The sequence below is a fragment of the Triplophysa rosa genome, linkage group LG20 (assembly GCF_024868665.1).
Source record: "Triplophysa rosa linkage group LG20, Trosa_1v2, whole genome shotgun sequence".
Taxonomy (NCBI): domain Eukaryota; kingdom Metazoa; phylum Chordata; class Actinopteri; order Cypriniformes; family Nemacheilidae; genus Triplophysa; species Triplophysa rosa.
In genome coordinates this window covers 9,525,193-9,544,348 of record NC_079909.1, presented here as the reverse complement: position 1 = coordinate 9,544,348, position 19,156 = coordinate 9,525,193, and the positions used below count along the sequence as shown (strand labels likewise).

General features: G+C 38.4%; 2 protein-coding genes across 2 annotated transcripts in view; one reads left to right on the top strand and one right to left on the bottom strand.

Moving 5' to 3' along the window:
* Positions 1-3,535: 3,535 nt before the first annotated feature.
* lrig1 (leucine-rich repeats and immunoglobulin-like domains 1) overlaps positions 3,536-19,156 on the top strand; it is a 32,125-nt gene continuing 16,504 nt past the window's right edge. The window contains exons 1-3 of the mRNA XM_057361295.1: positions 3,536-4,697; positions 14,102-14,173; positions 15,412-15,486. Coding sequence (XP_057217278.1) covers positions 4,495-4,697; positions 14,102-14,173; positions 15,412-15,486 — 350 coding nt within the window. The 5' untranslated portion in view covers positions 3,536-4,494. The remainder of the gene's footprint in view (positions 4,698-14,101; positions 14,174-15,411; positions 15,487-19,156) is intronic.
* Positions 4,708-19,156, bottom strand: part of slc25a26 (solute carrier family 25 member 26) — a 74,751-nt gene continuing 60,302 nt past the window's right edge. The window contains exon 10 of the mRNA XM_057361297.1: positions 4,708-8,941. Within this exon, the coding sequence (XP_057217280.1) occupies positions 8,902-8,941 (40 nt within the window). The 3' untranslated portion in view covers positions 4,708-8,901. The remainder of the gene's footprint in view (positions 8,942-19,156) is intronic.

The following is a 19,156-nucleotide window of genomic DNA, read 5'->3' as shown; positions in this document are numbered from 1 at the left end:
CAGTTGAATGCAAATGTGGCTGTTGCAAATTATATTTCAAGATTGGTCATCAGTCATCTGCTTATATTAATGGCTTGGTCCTGATAACCATTTCAAAATTTTAAATAATCTTACATCTTTACCAAATCACTTTTTTCTGTATAAAGTCACATCTCTGTTATATAGTAGAAACATTTTCAGTGTAAAGCCAAAACGTAAGCTTTCTGTTGAAGTTGTGATTTGGGCATCATTTTTTTTTAAATGTACCATGCAAAAGCATTTAGCAAATTAGCTTTGGACAAGCTGGTGCATATGAGACCTTTCTTCATGCCCCACATGAAATTCAGGTCTTTATGATTTTACTTTGGGTTGCGTGGATTCTTGCTATTTAGTCAGTATTCTTGTGATGTGCAAGTATCTCTGCTTCCTATTAACCCAGGCATTTCCTCGCTGGTGCACACCCGTTAACCATCCAGGGATAGCGCAACGTGCTGGCTTCATTTCACGCCTCTCTGTTTTATTGTTGACGAATAGCTTGAGCAGATGGGATCGTTATCTTTGAAGATTCCTGCACAGCTAGCATGAAAAATCGACACAGTGCAGCAACGCAAAGATGATAAGTTATAACGCACTTAACAAAACGCACAAAGATGGAATGCCATCTTCCCATCCTTGAATCATTTGGTGTTTGAAAAGTCAGCTTCAGGCCCACTTGACTTCCTTCTATTTCAGAAAAGTATACCAAATCAAATGTCTTTATGTGTTGCGCCATCTGTGCAAGACCATGCATTGGTGTCTTTTATCTTTTTCCAGCTGCGGAACACTAGAACGAGAATAAGTGAGAAAGAAAATAGCAAAAAGGAAGATACTCACATTAGTTCGCTGGCACATAATGTCCAATGACCTCAACAGATCCAAAACAATCCCAAAGTGAGTGTTTGCTGGAATGTTCAGGTATCATGCTGAATTAAATGTTATGTGGGTTATAAAAGGGTCCGTTTGTTTTGGTTATTTACTTCAATTTAAGCAAAGGTATCACATGCAGAGAATGAAAAGACACCATAAAATCAATTCAGACAAAAAATAGTGCTATCCTCACTGTACAGTGTAAACATAAACAACTTTATGCAGAATTTTCAGCATGCCTGAGCGACATTTCGCTCTGGATGAGGGACCATCACCTGCAGCTGAACCTTGCTAAAACAGAACTGCTTGTAATCCCGTCCAACCCTAAGATCCATCACAACTTCTCCATTCAACTGGGCTCATCAACCATCACATCTTCCAGAACGGCCAGAAACCTGAGAGTGGTGATCGATGATCAGCTAAACTTCACAGATCAGATTGCCAGCACCACTCGGTCCTGTAGATTCATCCTCTACAATATCAGGAAAATTAGACCTTTCTTATCCGAGCATGCTACGCAGGTCCTAGTCCAGGCTCTTGTTCTGTCCAGACTGGACTATTGCAATGCGCTACTAGCTGGACTTGCACAACAAAACCTCTACAGATGATCCAGAATGCAGCGGCAAGAGTGGTCTTCAATGAACCGAAGAGAGCGCACGTCACTCCTCTCTTCATTAAGTTACATTGGCTCCCTATAGTAGCTAGCATCAAATTTAAGACTCTGCTCCTGGCCTACAAGACCACCACTGGTATCTTCATTCACTAATGCAGACTTATGTACCCGCCAGATCCTTACGCTCTGCAAACGAACGACGTCTTGTGGTGCCATCCCAAAAAGGTAAAAAAATCGATCTCACGTACCTTCTCGGGATCGGTTCCACATTTATGGAATGATCTGCCTGCTGCTACAAGATCAGCAGATTCTGTGGCCATCTTTAAGAATCGGCTGAAAACACATCTCTCCCGTCAGCACCTGACAGATCATTTCTGACTTCTATATCTTTTCTACTCTATCTGTATATATACAGTATATATATTTAAAAAATCTTAGCTCTGTACACTGTAGTAGGCTTTGTGAGACATGTTTTATTGCACTTATGCTTTTTGTTTTCCTAATGTTGACCCAATTGCTTCCATTGTTTACCCAACTTGTAAGTCGCTTTGGATAAAAGCGTCTGCTAAATGACTAAATGTAAATGTAAACTTTAAAGATCCTTCTAAATTTAAAGGGATAGTTCACCTTCAAAATGAAAATTCTGTCATACATGTCCTCTTGTCATTTGAAACCTGCATGACATGCAGAACACAAAAGAAAATATTTTGAAAAATGTTGGTAACAGAAAACCGTTGGTGCCCATTGACATGCATTGGTTTCATGTCCATACAATAGAAGTCAATGGAAACCAACGCTTTTCTTGTGTCAACATTTTTCAAAATGTCTTCTTTTGTGTTTTGCAGAAGTAAGAAAATCACACAGATTTAAAATGACAACAGGGTGAGTAAATGATGACAGAATTTTGATTTTGAATATAAACTATTCCTTTAAGACACTCCACACCACAACCATAATTATAACGATAATTGTTGGAATCACTTTTAAGTGTATTTTTAGCTGAAAAAACATAAAACTGAGAACCAAAATCTAAGAGAATTTAAAAAACTCGCAGATTTAAAATGTGAAACTGCATGAGCTAAGAATTAAATAATGTTACTCTCTGTTGGTGTTGAGATATAATATAAAATATATAACTAGTTAGATTTATAACTTTAGAGTTATCATTCTTTGCGTGAACAAGTCTCAAGCATGTGCTACTGCATGTAAATATAGCATTATTGATGGTTTTAAAGTATACTTGTGCTGTTGATACTATCCCTCAAAGCACAAACCTATGTCTCTTTATTGCTCTTTATGGTCTCTTTGTCTCTCTGGCTGTCACTTTCAAGTTATTTGTAAAGCAAATGATTTACAATCAGCAGACTGACAGATAAATCATAAGGGAAAGCATGTTGACTCTTCTCTCAGAATAGAAGTCCTATCTATCTGAACCAAATGCCATTTGGGTTAAAAAGGACACTTTATTTTGTATGAATCTTTTTCAGCAGTTTCACGTTTTTTTTAATTACACAAATAAATGTATATGCTATTGATGTCTCTGCGAATGAGAAAACATTTGTTTACAAATGTTCTGTAGTATTAAGCAAAAAAACATTTTGTTCGAAAATGTATGTTATAATATTAATTACACTGCTTCAGGAAACAACAAAATAAAGGTTAAATATAATGTTATATACTGTATTTTAATGTTTTAGCCTATTTTGATATTGTATAGAGAATTTTGAATAGACTGGCACGCCTACAATAAAATAGAAAGGAAAAAGTTGCTTGGAGAAAGACTTCTTTCTCCATTTGTAATATACTTTTCAGTTTTACCTCATGATCATATGCAAAACTTCGCTCTGAACATTTTCCTTTAAGAAGCATTGTGAGCAAAAGGAGGCGGTGTCGTTTCGCACTCAGGGTGGGAAAGATGGGCGGAGCTAATGCGCATTGACTGACAGCTGGCTCCTGGCACGTCCAAAATCCTGGCGCCTGTGCGCTCCAAAGCAGCCAGTCAAATCCTGAGTTCGGCCGTCCATCATTTCCAGTGAACCAATCGGAAAGCGGGACGGGAGAATCTTTATCACTTCAGATGTATCCAACGTGGGGAGAAAGAACGTTCGCATAAAAAGAAAGTAGAGTCTGGTAGGGTAAAAAAACAAGCGGTGGAAACGATAAGAAGTGCGAGGCGAATCTGTGAATTATCGGATCGCGGGAGTTTTCGGACCGTGCAAGGAGATCGAGATATAAAGCTCCTCAATACTTAAATAATACTAGAGCCGCAAAGTTCACAACAGTCGGACGGATATACTGGAAGTGTTTCGCGTTAAACGCGGTTTATCACCATTTACCTACGTGATCCAAAAGAATCAACTCGCAGTTCTGGAACTTGCTATCAAGTCTGTGAAGACGCGAGAACCTTGAAGTTTGGGTTTCTTTTCAAGAGGAAAAGTTTGTTTTAAGCGCCGATGATACCAGACTTTCTTCCAGCGCGTACTTATGGAGTTAATGGACACGATATCCAATGTTTTTACCCTTTATAACCACGAAACACCCGGGAGCAACACATCGCAAGAACTTCAGAAACAGCGCTGACGATTTAAAACTAAGTTACTCAAACTAACTTACGTTTGAGCTAGCGGACCTCTCTTGCCAAAACAAAGCGCATATTCCCCATCCAGACCCTCTTTTCAACCTTTTAAGGCGAACTGCTCGCAACTTGCATTTAGTTTCGGCGTCTGGACAACTTTCTTGTATTGCCTTGTCGTGATTCACCTTTGATTTATTTGTGTGTGGCAGCGGCGGAGATACAATTTTACTGTGAACTGTTTTCAAGTCCAGGACTCATGCATTGGCCAAAACCAACGCAATATAATGTAATATTACCGTTGTGTAAACAAACAACTTAATGAACGCGATTTTCTTGAACTCTAAGGAACACAATAACCTCAATCTGTCCGTTTGCGGTTGAGAGAAACCGGTCGTTAAGCGCTGAGACGGCTGGATACAAAATGGCGGCGTGGCTGGGACGGATGGGATCACTTTCATACTATGTGTTTTATTGGGTTTTAACGCTGGAACTGTTAATCAATTATGGCTCGAGCTCGGACGCACCGTGTCCTCAAAACTGTACGTGTACGATAGACACAACCGACTGCAGTAACCTGGACATGACAGATGTCCCACGAGACTTGCCTAAGAGGACTGTGCATTTGTAAGTAAATTAAAATATCTGAAGGAAAATGAACCCAATAATCGGCTAAACTACTAATAACACTCTCTTAAAAGAACTTAACACATCTAATTCAAGTCGTCCGGGAAAGAAAATGTGTCACAGAATGACAGATGACAAGTGTCCAGTTTCATGTCTGGTTATGTCTTTCATTCTCTCACTTAACTTTTAATACCGACAGCTATTGCAACAAGCATATCATTTTTTTCTTATTACATAAAAATGTCTAAGCATTGAAAAGTAATCATAGATAAGACTGACCTGCTTGTTATGGCATGTTAGTCAGTTACAGAAATTTGGAAACTCTGACATGATATGATACGATACGAGTCAACATAATGAATCAACAGTCATAAATAAACTGTTGCGGAGTTTCTCAGTTTTACCTTTTAAATCACTATCTATTAGGCGATACATTTCTGGGGCACCAAGAAGAGTAACGTTTATAATCTTTGATCTTTTAATATCTGATAACGGTTGAAATTGGTTTTGAAAGGCTTTTTCAGGTTTTAATATCTTTAAATGCTATTTAAAAATGTCATAGATTTTAACAGGGTTGTTCTTTAGTAGTTAGTAACTAACTAACATAACACGACACAATACAATAATTCATTGTATAATTTTTTTGTATAAAATGATGTTAGTAGTAACTAACACAGTACATTGTTAGTAGTACTGTATTTGTCTTAAAAAGGATCATTGCTTTCACAGATTATGGATATGAAATGTGTTTTTGTCTTAATCGTGGCCCACAGATCCACTGAGATCCTTTAAAAGAGAACAGTGGCAGTGGTTATTTTACTCTGGTCTTACAGTGTGTAAACTCTTAGATATATCTCAAAAGATTATTTCCTTTACACAAGAATTGTGTTGTTCGTTTTCTGCTTTACCGTTTTTCTGTAAACCGTACAACACGTTTAAAAGTTTCTACTCAACCTTGTTAGATTTGTGTAATGTATCTGTACAGCCTAGGCAAAGTCACTATGGTGTTATCTGCTTGTATGCTCATTAGCTGCTGAGATCACAATCGTATCATTTTCAAAGAGAACGATTTTACTGCACAGTATTATCTTTAACACCTTTATTGTATGTTTCATCACCGCTGAAGATACCTGTCTTGTCTGTAGCTCTCACAGCATGGCAGCTATCTCGCTATTCTTGTCAAAGCTGGGTTTATATTATAGATGGTAATCATAAACAAGTTTTAACACGGAAGCTATGAGTTATCTGTTTTGCAATTTGGCAAATTTTAGTCAAAGTGAATTTGTTGGGCCTTACTTCACTGAAAGGTATGATGCAAATAAAACCATGGCTAACTTTTTGAAGACAAAGGGATGTTGGCATCATGTTTTGCTGGTAAATAATGGTCCTTTGTTCGACAGAGCTGTGAAACATTCATTACACATGATATCGGGCTTTAGACGGGAGTGATTGTGCAGGTAGCTAGCTTTGTTGATGTTCTGCCTCAAGGACTGTCTAACCTACTGCTGAGTAATTTGACCTGGTCTGCCTGAGTGCTTTAGTTTGGCCCTGTATGTTCGTAACATGCATAAAGCCCGTTTAGATTTTGCGGGAACGTTTTTGAAAGCCGTGTTCTGTGAAGCAGAGACAAATTGTATATTTTCAAAGTTGTTTACGGACCATTTTACTTATGTAATGTGACAGGTGCAAGGTTAAAGAAGGGGAGACTGAAAGACAAAATGTCTTGATGGCTTAAGCTGATAAAAAGACTGTTTCAAAGTTTTAGTAGCAAGTAGCAGAAAGAGTGACACTTTGGTTGAACAGTCTTTTTGTTGTCATCCCATACAACAGACATGTCACAATGGACTGTCACATTTGTGTGTTTAAATCTCCTATTTTATCCTCTTAAACTTTACAACTATCCCTATTGTCACTTTTCATGTTACTGTATTTTGTACTTTACTTTCGTTCTGACACATCCAACAGAAACTGATTTCTGAGGTTACAGGACAGAGGCATGCCCATCTGTAATATATCAATCAAGTTGAGAAAAAAAAAAACCTTCCAAGTTTGGAAAAACCCTGTGGACACGGCCAGAGTATAAAATCAAGCTGTAATACCTTCCAGTTGTTCAAATAGTTTCCCTGCACTGCCAATTTTTCCTTCCATTTTTTTAATGGCTCCCCTGTGGCGTGAAGAGACCTTGATGGCGACGGTAGGAAGTGGCAAGGCGTTGGCATCTCCAGCCATCACATGGCCATTTGTGGATTTAAGTGTAGATATGCGCCTTGAGACTCCATTAAGATGCAGAGAGGGTTGGAGATTGTGGTTTATAGGGTTACTCAAGGAGAGAACGTGTCTGGTTAACCTGAGAACTGGGGAGACGCTTAAATTTATCGATGGATTTATGAATAATCATTTTGGCTTTGCTGTTACATGACGACAGGATCGTATGAATTCTCCACCTATGACATTTAAAAATGAAAGTCAGTCGTCTTGTTGAAGAAAATTCCTGTCGAATTGAATAGAAGTTATTGCTCTTGAAAATGTCCTGCACTTGATCCAAGCTGAATGAACAAATAAAAAAAATCCTGTTTTGATTATGAACATTTATCAGAGGCAACTTGGCTCTTTACATTGAGCAGCAGTCACTCCCTAACAGTCTGGATGAATTATGTACATTTCAGATTAAATGGTTGTTTGATTTTGTCTATTTATTTAGCATACTGTGAAGTGTACGTACTTTTGACAGCACACTTAAAAACCCATATGATGGAAACATTTTGGCCAGCGAAAATGAAGCATATGAGTCCTGTTTCTCACTATAGGCTCCTGACCCTTTGGTGGCCCTCTTGATTTTGAAAGCTGAGGGGGTAGTGGTTGGTTTGTATGTGCGACCTGGCTTGCCACATGTGCGAGTGTGGTTTGGGTCCCCGCTTCAGGGTTGGTAAACAGCCCACCAGAAATTTCTCACAACCGTGAAGTGTGCTCTGTTGTGTTTTTGTTTATGCGCGTGTCTGTGGCTTTTTATATGGCCATTGTCACCTGTTGTGGAGTTACTGAATAAACCTGAATGTTAAGGGTGTGGTACATCTGTAGCCTGGCGAAAAGTGTTGATTCAATGTCACGGTCCACAGCTTTCCATTGTTTATTCTTTTAGTTTGTGAAAACAGTCACTAATATGTCATCAGCAGCCGAACTGGTTTTAATGCATGTTTCGTTAAATACTTTTGTTTTTGACCAGGTTTGCATTAAACTTCAATAAAACAAGTCACAATCGAGTTTTTCACAAAACACACTGCTTTGCTTTAGGTTTGTGTCGTAGCCTAAAGCAGAGTTTGCTTGCGTTATCGAGTTGTGAGTTGAAGGAGTGCCTGTCGTGTTTGGCTTGGCCTGCATGGCACAGAGGTTAACAGCACCTTCCCTCGACGCTGCACTCAAGGTCACTTTTTTTTCAAGTAGACTTTTTATTCATTGGTTTGTCATCTGTCTGACATGAAGTCTTTTTTATCAGCCTTTGTTTATTAAAGATATCATCTTAGAAATTGTCGTAATCTACTAGCCCTCATGTGCGTTTAACGCATCTGATCTTTTTCCTGTATGTAAGGTCATACAGGTCTGCGATGCCATGGGGCAGAGAAACTGACTAAAAAGAAGAATGGGTGCATCTGTTTTAGGGACAGTTCACCCCAAAATAAAAATTCTGTCATCATTTACTCGCCCTTGAGTTGTTTCCAAATTTCGTTCTGATGAACAAAGAGAAGGATATTTGGAAGAATGCTTGTAACCATCTAGTTCTTGGCCACCATTGACTACCGTAGTAGGAAAAATTACAATTGTAGTCAAAAGTGCCCAAGAACTGTTTGCTTTCCTACATTCTTCAAAATATCTTCTTTTGTGTTTAACAGAACAAAGACATTTATAAAGAAATGTTTCCTACCATGGTAGTCAATGGTGGCCAAGAACAACTATTTGAATAAAACGCAAAACTTCTGTTACATTGTTTTAACGGGGAGCTGACAAAGCTAATTTTGTTTAAAACGCTGTTGCAACTGTAATTTAAGCTCTTAGATAAATGTTATCTTAGAGGACAGGCAGCCACACTATAGAATTGAAATACCAACAGGATCAAACAAATATTCCAGATTGTGTTTCTGTTGAGACGCATTCGAGAACCTCCTCCTCTCCCCTCCTTTGTTTAAGTGTCTGCCAAGTGATGGATGACTCATCTGTGAATTCTGTACATCTGGTAAGAGTTTGGAGATCTGGAAAAGACATAAAAAAAGAGTGAAGGAAAGGGGAGGGGTGAGAGAATTGGAGAGAAACGGGCCTTATAGAGCACCCCCAGCAATTGGTCTCCACACCAAAATCACGACTCAACATTCTTACCATTACTGTAGAGCTACCCCATCACGCCTGTACATACTTCCCAGTGGTTTTATGCCAACATGTGGTTATGTATATGTTAAAGGGATAGTTCATTCAAAAATGAAAAATCTGTCATCAAAGACTCACCATAAATTTCTTTGTTCCAATGAACACAGAGAAAGATATTTGGAAGAATGTTAGCAATTTTCTGTTCTGGGACATCATCCACTACCATAGTAGGAAAAATAATATGTTATTTTTTTGTTTTGTTGAACACATAATGAGATATTTTGAAGAATTTAGGAAAACAAGAGTTCTCGTGCACCTTGGACTACCATTTAATTCTTCCTACTATGGTAATCAATGATGTCCCGGAACTGAAAATTACTTACATTCTTCCAAATATCTTTCTCTGTGTTCATCAGAATAAAGTAATTTATACAGGTATGAAATTACATAATGGTGAGTAAATGATGACAGAACTTTCATTTTTGTATGAACTATCCCTTTAACGCTGGTTTATATTATATACACATGCATATTTATATCATTTATATTATATACAGACACTGTGTGTGTTGTATACCACCGTTTTATTATATATAAAGTTTTTAACGTACTGTATATAGTGTGTATATAATATTGTATTTTGTATATGATATAAATATGTTGAATTAGTATAAATTGATTGAATATGAATATAATGGCACGGTATGTCATGTAATGTCACAACAAATGTCTTTGTATAGAATCGAATGCTCCGTAGAGTCATATAGGCTTGAATCCCATAACCTTGTTTCTGAACTCTGCTGGCACATACACAGTTTTGACCCTGTTGATTATGCAGTCTCGCAAAATTACATTTCAGACATACTTTATACTGTAGGCCTATATGATGAATGAACTACCGAAGTTGACCACTCTGACATTTCCGGCTAAACTAGTAGTGCAGTTTTTCCAGAGTTTCCTTTCTGCTAACACAATAAACCGTAAGAATCAGCAACCTAATGATCACTTGTTATGTTCACTTTGAAGTTTTCTGGAATAGTCTGTCAAGAGGTGGTCTGCATCCAAGACATATTTAGACTCCTCAGTCAACACCTGGGTCTTAAGACCGGGTTTTATTAAGCGATTAAAAAATTAGGTTTTGTATTGAAACAAATGTGCTTTTAATCAAGTGTTCTGTGTCTTAGACTTTTGGCTGGCATCTTCATTACTTTGGTTCTGGCTCAGCCCACGGTGAGCGGAGACCTTTTGCTCGGTTTCTGAGATCATCCGTGCCCAATTTTAGTCCCCTTTGCATTTCAGATTGTTTAGTTTGTCTTGGATTGGTTTGAATTTTGTGTTTTTTAGTTTTGTTGTCTGCTGGTTTTATTTTTTCTCTCTCCCCGTTTAGCATTCGTTTCCCGATGATCTTTATCTCGCCTTGATCTTGACTTTAGATCCGATAGTCTCGCTCCCTCTTTGCTTTGTTTAGACTGTACGCAAAAGCTCCTAGCTCGCTATCAGTGGTGTTGCCGGGCTGTAAATGGTCTTTATTGCAGGAAACTGAGAGAGAAAGGGGCACAAGCTGTTCACTTTTAGCCAAGCAAGTGTGTCTCTGTCCAGTCTGTCGCTCTCTTTCTCACTCAGTGTCATGGTAGAGTTATTATTTTACTAGTTTATGGCCCTGTGAAACAGGGTGCATTAAGAGTCGCTTCTGTCTTCCAGATGCATCATAAAGCGCTGTCATTGACATCATTTCACACTTCCAAAGACCGAAGTTCACACTACATTTCTCAGCGATAAAAATGGACGGATAAAGGCCATCTTTCTACCAATGCATCAGGGGAGAAAGTGAATATGTGACATAACATTTTTTGTTGTTATTAATGATGAGAAGATTATTATTTTGTACTCATTACTTGGAACCAGCATATCTGTTTGGTTACATTTAATGCGATGACCAAATGTCTTTAAATTACATTAAACTAGATGAACAAATGAAACCCAGTACATGGTAAATAATAAAAGTATTATCATTCTGACCTAAACACAAAAGCTTCCCAGTTCAGTACCAGCTGTTGCATTTGAATGACTCTTTTTTTCCCCCCACCTCTCTGATTGGTCATTTCCTAAATGACTTTGACCTCTATTAGGTGTGAATGGTCTCTTGCTCTGGTTTCCTGACATAGGAAGCTGTGGGTCTTTTGCCTAGAGGTTTAATGGAAACGAGAAAAAATATCAGTGGTATCAATGAGCTGAATTTACAGGTCTGTACTAATGCTGTTAGGTTTCAAGTAATAATGGTCTACATAGCTGTAAAATGGTTGAATAGAACATAGACCTTATAAGTCTATAGGTGTGCGAGAGCTCTGTTCTGACTCAAATGTAACTGTTTGATGACTTGAAGTGTGAATAGAAGTCCTAGAGATAATTTAAGAGCTGTTTTCCATATCTTGGTTGTTCTGGTATAGAGAGAAGGAAAGGTGGGTGGATGGATAACTTCTGAAGATGGCATGTTCATTTGTTAAAAGCATAACTTTCCCTTAAAGGCACAGTTCACCAAAAAATGAAAATTCTTTCATCACGTACCCTCAAGTTCCAATCCTGTATAAATTTCTTACAAAAGAAGATATTTTGAAGAATGAGGGGAAACAAATAGTTTTGGGGCACTATTGGCTACCATAGCAGCTTTTTCCTACTGGGGAAGTCAACGGTGACCCAGAACTGTTTGGTTACAAACATTCATCCAAATACCTTTCTTTGTGTTCAGCAGAACAACAACATTTATACAGGGTTGGAACAACTTGTGGGTTAGTACGTGATGACTAAATTTAAATTTTCGGGTAAACTGTCCCCTCAAAGAATTTTAACTGCACTGACTAGATTAGAAGTCTGATAGCAATCCAAGGGTGTGTTTCTGTTTTCTTTAAGTTTTCCAGCAGAACTGTGAGGAAGATATACATTTGAATAATAAATTATGCTTTAATATTTTAACTCCATATTATGACAAAATTTCCCATTACTTTGATCTGTATCTGTGCACTAAGCTAAACAAAGAGCAACAGTTACATTTACAGTTTCAAATAGAACTTCATATCCGTCTCCCTAGAAAACAAGACATGCAGTTAAACCTGCTGTACAGTTACAACAGGCATGTGATTAATACCCAGAGGTCAACCTGTCGGCGTGAAAGTTAGTGTTATCTGATAAGATAAAGAGAAGGGGAGTTACCGAGGATAAAACACTGAGATTATGTAAACACTCATTTCCTATTTGACTGGTAAAGAAAAGCTCAGCTCTGAATTTAAACATCATGAGGTCCCTATGAAGACCGGTGGAACGTCGAGGGTAATAACATTGAGTGGTGTGTCTCATTGGTAGCCGTAAAACATCTAAGTGATTTCTCTAAATCCTGCCTCTGCGTTCGCTCCACCCATTAATGTTTGACAATTATACAAACACCTTTTATTTAAATCCAGTCAACTAGAATTGCTTAGTAAATACTCCGAATCTTACCTGAAACGTGTTTACAATTTCTATTTTTTACTTTTTATAATTCTACAGTACAGTTTGAACCATATGAATGTCCTTTGCATTGCTGTTGTTGGACGTTTTCATCATTTCATAAGCATGTTTTAAGGATTTATGCGATACTTTTATGTAGTAACTGTCTGTCCTCCTGTCAGTGTCATTTTCAGGTTTCTGTAGTGGAAACCAATATTAACATCAGTCAGTCATCCCTGTGTGAGAATGCACTTTTGTGTCAGGTGGGAAGCTAAAGCCGTCGTGTCGGTTTCAGAACGCTCGCTTTCTGCAATTTGTAGCTTGAAACGGCTAAAGGAGATTAGCGACTGGTGTTGTACGTGGTTTTCTTGGCAGTATTTGTGCCCCCTGGCGAGCCTCGTTTTAAGAAAGCCTGCAATTTTTCACTTGGCTTTGGTATAATTAGGTAATTGGTCTATATTACAGGACTGCAATTTTGGAGTGTTCACCCCTGTCAGACGATTGCCTTCAGGGTTGCTTACCCTGTGTCATTATCTCCACACAGACACACACACAAGCCACAGAAGCGTTGCAACATTTTTCCTGTATAAACCACAAAAAGTGCTACAGTAGAGTCAATAGGTTTGCTGGTTCATGACCGCGACAATGGTGAGAAATTGAACCACTTTGATGAATGTATACTATTACATATCTGCATCATGTAAATACATTCATTGGTGTTTGTGTTGTTTAATTTGTGGTGCTTGATTCCTTTATGGTACGTTTGTTACTCTTCAGTCCTGGATGGAGAAGTTATATAACTGACTGTACACCGGGTCTGTTCTGTCTCAAGGTTGCATATGTACGGCTTCAGTGTCCACGGCTTACAGCTCCTGGTGTGAAACAGACATGTAATAAAGTGTGTTAGGCAATTTCGCAGCTTTACAACTAACTGTAGCCTCACAAAACTGACAATCGAATGCATATGAGTGACCCATTTTTTAACGCTACAGATTACTTTGGTGTGTCTCTGTTAATAGTTTTGAAGATTGTTATTGATGCTAACCTTATTCTGTCTTATAAACCAAATTTCCCAAATATAAAAAATGTTGAATTGTGCGGGCCAATCGAGAGAAAGTCTGAGCATGCTGTAGCCAAGCAGCGGAGGAAAACCACAGAGCTGACAGAAGCGTATAGATCACAGCGCCATCAATCTCTGACATTTCATCAGGGAGAGCGGTAGGCCAACGCTGTGCCAAGCCCAATCCTGAAGCCTTCGGACAAGTGCTCGTCTAAACCGGGCTGAAACGGAGATGACGTTCTGCTAGGAGAACTGTTGCAGTCACTGATTTATGGGTCATAAGTGTCGATACAGCGATAGACCTGACTGATAGTCTGTTAGTAGTTCACTGACTGGTGTGCTGTTGAAAGCTAGGGCTGGCACGGTAGATATAGCGAGGAGAGAGAAATTAGTGCGATAGATCTGATGGTTTTTAGACTGTTATGAGCGCCTGACTGAAGTATTTTGATAAATGTCTCTCTCTTTTTTTGTCTCTCATCCCCCCTGTCCTCTCTTTCTGTTCCCTCAGAAATCTGAGCCACAACAAGCTGGCGGCAGTCGATACGGACATCCTCTCCAATCTGCCCAACCTCAGAGAAGTGTGAGTAGTACAGCCTGTGTTCCCAGCGCTTCTCGGACACTCCTGTAGATCTGTTCAACATCAGCTGTAAATCTGTCCCGCTTTAATAAAGTCAATTAGCAGGCTAGCAACTTCTCCACTGTAACAGAATGTTCCAGGGTGTTTGTGCCGTCATAAACTTTACAGTGTTTGTTTTCTGAGAAAACTGATCTAGATTCAGCTCAAAGCACGACTTTTATACGTTAGGTCTGAGATCCATTTTAAAACTTTGTTCATGTGGTAGACAAAAGTAAACTAGAAAATCTTCCCGCAGCTAAAGCCCTAAGGAGGGAGGCAATTGAATCGAGTAAATTAAATGGTGTAATAATGTTAATTACAGCCATTAGCCACAGTTGGTCATAAATCATTTTAAAGCGTGCTGTCACTTCTATTGGATATTTAAGTACTTCTGTTAGTGGCTATTGTCTTGAAAGTGGCGGAGATCGGGAATAAAGAGGTTTGCTATTATGAGCGCCTTTCATCATCACCCGACACCAGCCACTAACCTGCGCTGTAAATATTTAATACATCGAGGGACTGTGTCTGGCCCTCAGCCAGAAGGTCCTCTCTCTCTCTCTATCCCTCTCTCTCTCTCTCCCTCTCCCTCTCTCTCTCTCTGTCCCTCTCTCTCCCTCTCCCTCTCCCTCTCCCTCTCTCTCTCTCCCTCTCTCCCTCTCTCTCCCTCTTACTCTCTCTCTCTCTCCGTTTTGTGTGTGTGTTGTGGCCATCTGATTCCTTTGTTGGAAAAAGTATATATCTATTTATATATATAAAAGTATATCTGTTTATTTTATGTGAATTTAGTGTATAATTTATTATCTACTTAGTAATAATAATAATACGTACTATAAATACTATTATACTACTACTGAAAATACTATTAATACCGATTAATAATACTTTATAACAATAATGGTATGACTATAATAATAATAATAATAATTAATAATAACATTATTAGTAGTAATATTTTTACTTTACTATATTAATGACAAATATTGTTTATAATGTTTTATTTATTTATTATTAATGTAGTTTATTATTATTATTATTATTATAAGCACCTATATTTGTAATAAACATTGTTTACAATATTTCACTTATTTTGTCTTTTTTATGTATTTTGCCTTTTACCACTGAAACAAAAAACGTGGAATTAGTCAAAATGTTTGCATGAAGCCATAAGTAACCTGAACTTTCTCCTATTGTTTGATTGACAGGAGGCTTGACCACAATGAGCTGACATCTATCCCTTCATTCGGAGACGCCGCGGCAACAATCGTTACACTCTACATGTAAGTGAAACACCGGTGTGTTGTGTTCTAATGATGAGGCGACACTTAACATATTGCTATTTATCACAGTATCTTTGTGCATCACAGTATTTAAAAATAACAGCAGTATGTGTCGTATCGTGGTAACGTTTCATGATACATTATCATAGGATGCCTGAAAATTCCCACCCCTTCTTGATGGTGTGATGTGTTTATGGATGTGGTTGTAAAAATCAGACTTGTGGGATTGCCTTTACTAGAATTGCTCTGAGAATTATTTATGTTTTGTGTGTTTGTTTCATGGCTTCAACACCGTGAGCTTTACAGAATTAGATTTTCACAGCTGGATGACAACATATTTATACATTCATATTAAATGATGATGAAACTCATAGTTCCTGATTTTACAAGTCATGTTCAATCTGAGCAGGTCTGTAGATCTATCAGTACTCCGTTTCAAAGCACCGTTTCACCTGTATCTCCATCACACTGGCTGACATCCCAGCAAAAATCTGCCTTCCGCATGGATCACGTTCCAATCTGTAACATATCTCTCCACTACCAAATGTGTCATTCATTTCGAGCGGTAAAGCGATCGGTGTTTTTATTGCGGGCAGTTCTGCTGTCATGGTGTGACCTCATTGATTTACAGTTAAGAACAAGCGGAAAAACCCTTCGCTCTGTATTCAAATGTTATTTAATGTCTTTTTTACATTATGCTTGTGAATTACTCTGGTAGGATATTGGGAAAGGTTGAAGTGAGGGTGATGAACAGGGAATGTAGGTCCAAAGGGAAGAGTGCTTCTTTTTTTGGCCTGGTTCGAGGCCTGTTGCTATGGAGGGCCATCACCAGTCAGGGGGGGCTCGTCTTTTTTGAGCCGCGCAGCTGAATGCTGTAGAACGCCCAGCTGTAGCTGTCAATCAAACGCTTTACTGTACAAACAGGGGAGGGTTCAAAGGGAAGGGGGCGAGGTCAGTTATCGAAACGGGCGGCCGGAACTGGTAGTCACAGAAAGAAGTAGAGTTCTCGATTTTCCACCTGTGAGAGGAACACCTGACCCCTCTCATGCTCGTGGCTCTTGTTCGGAAAGCTGTGCTGCTCTCCGAATTCCTCTCCTGTGAGTTCACCAGCTGGAATGCTGTCGGACAGCAGACCCCTGTGATAGAGCCAAAGAGCCAGCACTAAAATACTGCAGCGTCTGTCACCAAACTCCTCAATGCTCCATTTCATCTGAGAGCCACGGGGTTAGCCACAGAGAATTCAGGACACAGTGTTTAAACAGTAGCTCTCTCTTTCCCTCTCTCCAGTTAAGTGTTTTAACAGTGGTGTAGCCATTCTGCTGATTTTAATCTACTGTTTTATCTTTATCTTAGATTTACAGTGTGCTGTGAGACATGATCTCACTCTTTTTACTGCAAAGGCAATACAAATGTAGCATATAAGACAAATGCATGCACGTTGAGAATACAGAATTGTAAAAGGTTGTCAGCTGTCAGAAGGAGGAGGGATGATATATTCTTGACTCTTACCCAATTTCTTTAACATTAGTTAAAGAGTGGAAGTCTTGATTACATTTTTTTAAATTGTATTTTACTTAGCAAGTCATTTTAAAGCGAATAAAAAGGTCTCACAGTATAAATAATTTTCTCAAAAGCCAAAAAAAATAATAAAAAGAAATAGAATAAATATAAATAAATATGTTAATGCTAATTAATAAGTGACACAGTATAGCGAATTTTTTTCAAAAGACTAAAAAACGAACAAAAATTGTATAATAATTATAAATAAATATTTTAATGCAAATTATTAAGTGTCACAGTATAGCTAATTTTCTCAAAAGACTAAAAAATAAATAAATATGCAATTATGAATATAAATAAATATTTTAATGCAAATTAATAAGTGCCACAGTATAGCTAATATTCTCAAAAGTCTAGAAAATGAATAAAATGTATATAATAAATGTAAATTAAATATTTTTTATGCAAATTAATAAGTGTCACAGTATAGCTAATTTTCTCAAAAGGCTAATAAATTAATAAAAAATATATAATAAATATAAATAAAAATGGTAAAATAAAAGAATATAAATAAAAACAAAATGCTTTGTTTATATGCACCAATATTACATTTTTACTTTGTCATTTAGCAGATATGGGGAATCCTCATCATACGCTCTGTTCTCGATACACCTAGCCTGCAATATGATATTTGCAGATACCTCAAAAAATTCAGAGATAAGATTACGTTTCGATTCGAGGCATAATGATCGATTTATCGATATTATGTGCCTATTTTACACAACCGGTTACAATTTTATCTGCATTTAAACTCACAAATGCAACCAAAATAAACAACGTGATCATTTAATTGAACTCTGTGAAAATGTCACATCATGTATCACAATCAGGACATCCTAAAATACATTGTAGAGTAATGGGAATAATTAGAAAAAATTGAGACGCACATAAAATCAAATCTAATAAAAGTTTATGAGGACAACGGTCCTCATATGAAATGGGTATCGATATTTTACGCGTAGCATCGAAACATCCTATCGTTAGACATTTGATGGATGTTTCTATTCATATTGATGTATTGTTACACCCCATGTTTGCAAGTAGAAGATTGGAAAAGCTGACAGTTCTTTTCTCTGCGTCTCTCGCTTTCTCTGCTCTTTGAACGCCCGTCATTTCATCCCTTTACTTTTAAAGTTCATCAAGCAGATAAGCCAATGAGTGCTGCCTAAAGAAGCTAACCTGTTAATCCTTTGACGGTTAATCCAAGCAAAGTAACACCACACAAAGACGATCGATCGTCTCCCACACACTCTCTCACCACAACCTTTCACATCTGGCAGTGATCCCGATCATTCTGGAACCCACCCTCAGCACCTCAAATTCAATCCCAAACTAGTACTAGTAAGAAAATGAGTAAATCTAAAGAGTAGACTGATGTTTCATTGTGATGTGGTCCTGTTTCGGAATCTACTGAAGCGAGTCTGATCTTTGATCTGATCGGATCCCTGCGGAAATCCGTTTTGTGGATTCAGCATATGAGAGTGGGCCGCTTCTCTCATTAACGTCAGCATGTTTTTTTTGCCTGGTGAAGGTCACCAGCTGCTGACCTGCTACTCAGTGGAATCTCAGCGCTCTGCTAGTCGCAGGAACATCCTGTAGTGTCGAGAGCACAGCGCTCATCCATACCCTCTGTCTTGTTTATTCAGGTGGGACAGTGGGGGCACCCCTCCTTTTCTTTCCCTCGTTCCTTCCGTCTTTCTCTTATTCGCTCGTCCTTTCTTCTGTCTTTGCCTTCCTCTTTATTTCTCACTATTCCCACCCAGAATTCCAGTTATATGGTCGACCCGGAGTCCATCCGTGTGTCAGCCGGGTCCCGTCTTTACTGGGAAAGGCCTCGCCGGTCTCCCTGGCTCCCACAGAACACCTGCCAGGAGACAAGCAGAGCAGAAATCCCCTCTTGGTCTCGGCGGACCGTGTGTTTACCATGAGATATGCAGAATTTGGGATCGGAATAAGGTGGCTTTGTTGTTCCGGTGCTGACTTGTCTTTACTGTATGAGTGTGTCTGCTTGGGCTTTGTAGAGGTGTTCATCGCAGTGCAGGTGTTGGGAAGTTAAGTGTGACATTACAAATGAATGTGTCGAAGGAACTCTTGATGATCATCTTTCATG